This window comes from Cygnus olor, assembly GCF_009769625.2.
Source record: "Cygnus olor isolate bCygOlo1 chromosome 31 unlocalized genomic scaffold, bCygOlo1.pri.v2 SUPER_31A, whole genome shotgun sequence".
In the NCBI taxonomy this organism is placed as follows: Eukaryota; Metazoa; Chordata; class Aves; order Anseriformes; family Anatidae; genus Cygnus; species Cygnus olor.
In genome coordinates, this window is record NW_024429052.1 from 246626 (window position 1) to 250547 (window position 3922).

General features: G+C 54.0%; 1 protein-coding gene across 1 annotated transcript; it reads right to left on the minus strand.

Moving 5' to 3' along the window:
- Positions 1 to 317: 317 nt before the first annotated feature.
- On the minus strand, positions 318 to 1280 carry LOC121062833 (olfactory receptor 14A16-like). Its single transcript, XM_040543098.1, has one exon. It carries the CDS (start codon positions 1278 to 1280, stop codon positions 318 to 320), a length of 963 nt encoding a protein of 320 aa, XP_040399032.1.
- Positions 1281 to 3922: the final 2642 nt, after the last annotated feature.

Sequence of the window (3922 nt, forward strand, 5' to 3'; positions counted from 1 at the left end):
CTGCAGCCCTGCACATGGCACTGCCCCTGCAGAGCCAGAGCAGCTCTCAGAGGAAGGACGTCACACAAGGAAGGCAGTGCAGCCTCCTTTCTTTTATTTAAATTCACAGAGGGCCTGGCTCCTCATATACAGGATCTCTGAGCTATACTTGACAGGTACATATTCTAAAAGAAATGAGATGAATCATATCATTCCAATGGGAAACTTTAGCCGTATGAAACCAAAGAAAGTCCTGTAATAAAAACACTCATAAATACACAAACACACCCCAAAATAATTATATATAATATTAGCTGTTCTTGTAGTTATTGACATTATTAGTCATCTGCAGAGGTAGAATGGAAATTTACTGCTTCCAAAACACATCTAGTCATCAATTTCCACAGGGCATCCTTGAGCTCCAGGTTCCTCATGCTGTAGATGAGGGGGTTCACTGCTGGAGGCAAAACCGAGTACAGAACTGCCACCACCAGGTCCAGGGATGGGGAAGAGATGGAGGGGGGCTTCAGGTAGGCAACCATGGCAGTGCTGACAAATAGGGAGACCACGGCCAGGTGAGGGAGGCACGTGGAAAAGGCTTTGTGCTGGCCCTGAGAAGAGGGCATCCTCAGCACTGCCCTGAAGATCTGCACATAGGACAGCACAATAAAAACAAAACCACCAAATAATAAAGAAACACTAAACACAAGTGCCCCAACTTCCCTGAGGTAGGTGTCTGAGCAGGAGAGCTTGAGGATCTGGGGGATCTCACAGAAGAACTGGTCCACAGCATTGCCTTGGCAGAGGGGCAGGGAAAATGTCGTGGCCGTGTGCAGGACAGCATTGAGAAAGCCACTGCCCCAGGCAGCTGCTGCCATCTGGGCACAAGCTCTGCTGCCCACGAGGCTCCCGTAGTGCAGGGGCTTGCAGATGGCAACGTAGCGGTCATAGGACATGACAGTGAGAAGGGAATATTCTGCTGATATAAAGAACAGAAAGAAAAAGACCTGAGCAGCACACTCTTGATAGGAGATGGCCCTGGTGTCCCAGAGGGCATTGGCCATGGCTTTGGGGAGAGTGGTGGAGATGCAGCCCAGGTCGAGGAGGGCGAGGTTGAGGAGGAAGAAGTACATGGGGGTGTGGAGGTGGTGGTGGCAGGCTACGGCGGTGAGGATGAGGCCGTTGCCCAGGAGGGCAGCCAGGTAGATGCCCAGGAAGAGCCCAAAGTGCAGGAGCTGCAGCTCCCTCGTGTCTGCGAATGCCAGCAGGAGGAACTCGCTCACAGAGCTGCTGTTGGACATTTTCTGACTTAGGACACAGTTGTCTGTTGAAGAGGAAAAGGTAGAAGAAGTTAGAACAGACTTATCTCAGGAAAACCTACTGCAAGCCTTAGAACATCCCTATCACAAGCCTGTCTCTGTTCAGGAGAACCTTTCTGCAGCTCTCCTGCTTGAGCTGCGGCTGGTGCTGGCTGAGAGTGGCACTGGGAGCAGGGGCTGCTGTGGGTTCCAGAGGAGTCCTTCCTGCTGTGCAGCAGGAGGGAGGCAGCAACATGGGGGAAACTCAAGTTCAGTCCACTGATCAGGTCAATGAATTTTGCAGTGCTGTTTCAAACAGTGCACCCCAATGCAGAACAGAGGTGCAGATGCCACTGCTGAACACTCCTGTTCTCAGCTGCCCTGTGTCACCCGTCTGTGAGCTGCAGGACCGTCCTGCTGCGGTGTTTCCCTGGGAAGACACTGGAGACATCTGAGAGCAGAGAAGCCCCAGTCCAAGTGCAGCTGGGCAGAATCCTCACCTTCTCTGAGGGTTATGAGCAAGATCTCAGCTCTTCCCTCCTAGCCAGGGCTGCAGAGGCCTCACTCCGGCTGCCCACAGACAACCATCCAGCAGCATGGACATGGCCTTAGCGTGGAGGTGTCTCCTCCTTGGGGCACCTGGATAACACAAGGATGGCACGAGAGAGCTGCATCCTGCTGCAGAGAAGCATGCAGACCAGGAGGATCCAGCACAGACAGAGCTGGGTATTTGCAAGCTGGGGTGTCCCAATATCCATTCTGCATCCCCTGCATTTTCTGGAGGAGGCTGGGCCACTCGGCTTTTGGCTGACCAGGGGCAGCTGGGTTATGACACTCTGAGGGGCTTCTGCCAGACTTCCTCACCTCGCAGGTGCCATCCAGCAGGACTCTCAAAGCCTACTGCGTTGCCCACTGGCCTCCCAGAAACAAGACCCAGCAGGAGACCCTTCCAGGACGTGCAGCTGCATGGCCCTGCAGCCAGAGACTTCCCTTGTCAAGGGCTGTGCAGATTTCTCCTGCAGGCAGCTCTCAGCATCCTCCCACTGCCAAGTGCCTCCAAGCCCTCTCTCCTTCTCTCCTCTCCCCGTGCCAGCTGCGGTCAGAGCCCCCAGCCCTGCTGCGCTGTGCAGAGGAGCTGCTCGTGGGCAGAGCTGTCTCTCTGCACCACGGCCCTCTTGCCAGGAGCTCTCTCTGTCCCAGGAGCCCGGCCCAGCTCAGCACCAGACGCCCAGACCAAGGCATTGGAATCCCCCCTCGGGGGGCTCTGGTGAGGAGCCCATGAACCTCAGGCACTGAGAGACAATTGAAGACATCTCTCCAGAAGTCCAAGTGAGAGGCAAGTTTCCTGCAGTGTCCCCCTGAGGGCCAGCACTGACACAGCCTCCCTTGGAGCTCGTTAGAGCAGAGCATTGGAGACTATGAGGACAAGGAGACAAAGGCAGTGTGAAGGTGACCCTGATGTGTAGACAATCTGGATGTGTTTCACCAAGCACAAGGGCCAGGCCTTGACCACTGGCACCATGGAAGGGAGATCTGTTCCTGTCACAAAGTGGTCAGGGCTCTTCCTGGGGCAGGAGGAGATGGGGATGAGCATGGGCAAGTGCAGGAGAATGGTCCGAGCCCTGCCTGGTTCATGGGTGGGGGCGAGGAGGCAATGAGGCCCTGGTGCTTTACCGATAAGCTGTCTCCTCCTAGGCCTCAGTGGCAGAGACAACAGCCGTGGCCACGGACACAAAGACCTCGGTCCTGTTGGGACTCTCAGCCTTGCTACAGCCCTTGCTCCTCTCCACACCATATTGTCCTAGGGACTCCCACAACTGTACCTCTTTCTCTGCTGGCTCTAGACCCTTGTCTCTGTGGTATCTCACAGGATCTGAGCTGAGTCTGATAACGCAGATTTTCTTGGTGGCCATGCTCCTTGTAAGGCAGGTCTTTAGGAAGCTGACCTGGTTCCTGGTGAGCAGCACCACTCTCGTATGGCATCCCTCGTGGTGCCCCAGGCCCTCCTCCTACTGTGCAGCAGAGCTTGTGCCCAGATGGCAGCAGCTGCGTGGGGCAGTGGCTTTCTCAATGCTGTCCTGCACACGGCCACGACATTTTCCCTGCCCCTCTGCCAAGGCAATGCTGTGGACCAGTTCTTCTGTGAGATCCCCCAGATCCTCAAGCTCTCCTGCTCAGATGCCTACTTCAGGGAAGTTGGGGCACTTGTGTTTAGTGTTTCTTTAGTCTTTGGCTGTTTTGCTTTCATTGTTTTCTCCTATATTCAGATCCTCAGGCTGGTGCTGAGGATGCCGTCTGAGCAGGGCCGGCACAAAGCCTTTTCCACGTGCCTCCCTCACCTGGCTGTGGTCTCCCTGTTTATCAGCACTGCCATGTTTGCCTACCTGAAGCCTCCCTCCATCTATTCCCCGTCAAGGGACCTGGCGGTTGTAGTTCTGTACTCGGTGCTGCCTTCAGCACTGAACCCCCTCATCTACAGCATGAGGAACCAGGAGCTCAAAGATGCTGTGAGGAAAATATTTCTATACATGCTTCTTCATCATCAATAATGACTTCAGTATTGTGATTATTATCATATCATTTTTGTCATTATACTTATTATCAAAGTTTAATATTAGAAATTATCCTAACAGGACTATCTGGTT

Excerpts from the sequence above, each read along its gene's own strand:
- LOC121062833 (XM_040543098.1), bottom strand. The coding sequence starts at position 1,280 with ATGTCCAACAGCAGCTCTGTGAGCGAGTTCCTCCTGCTGGCATTCGCA.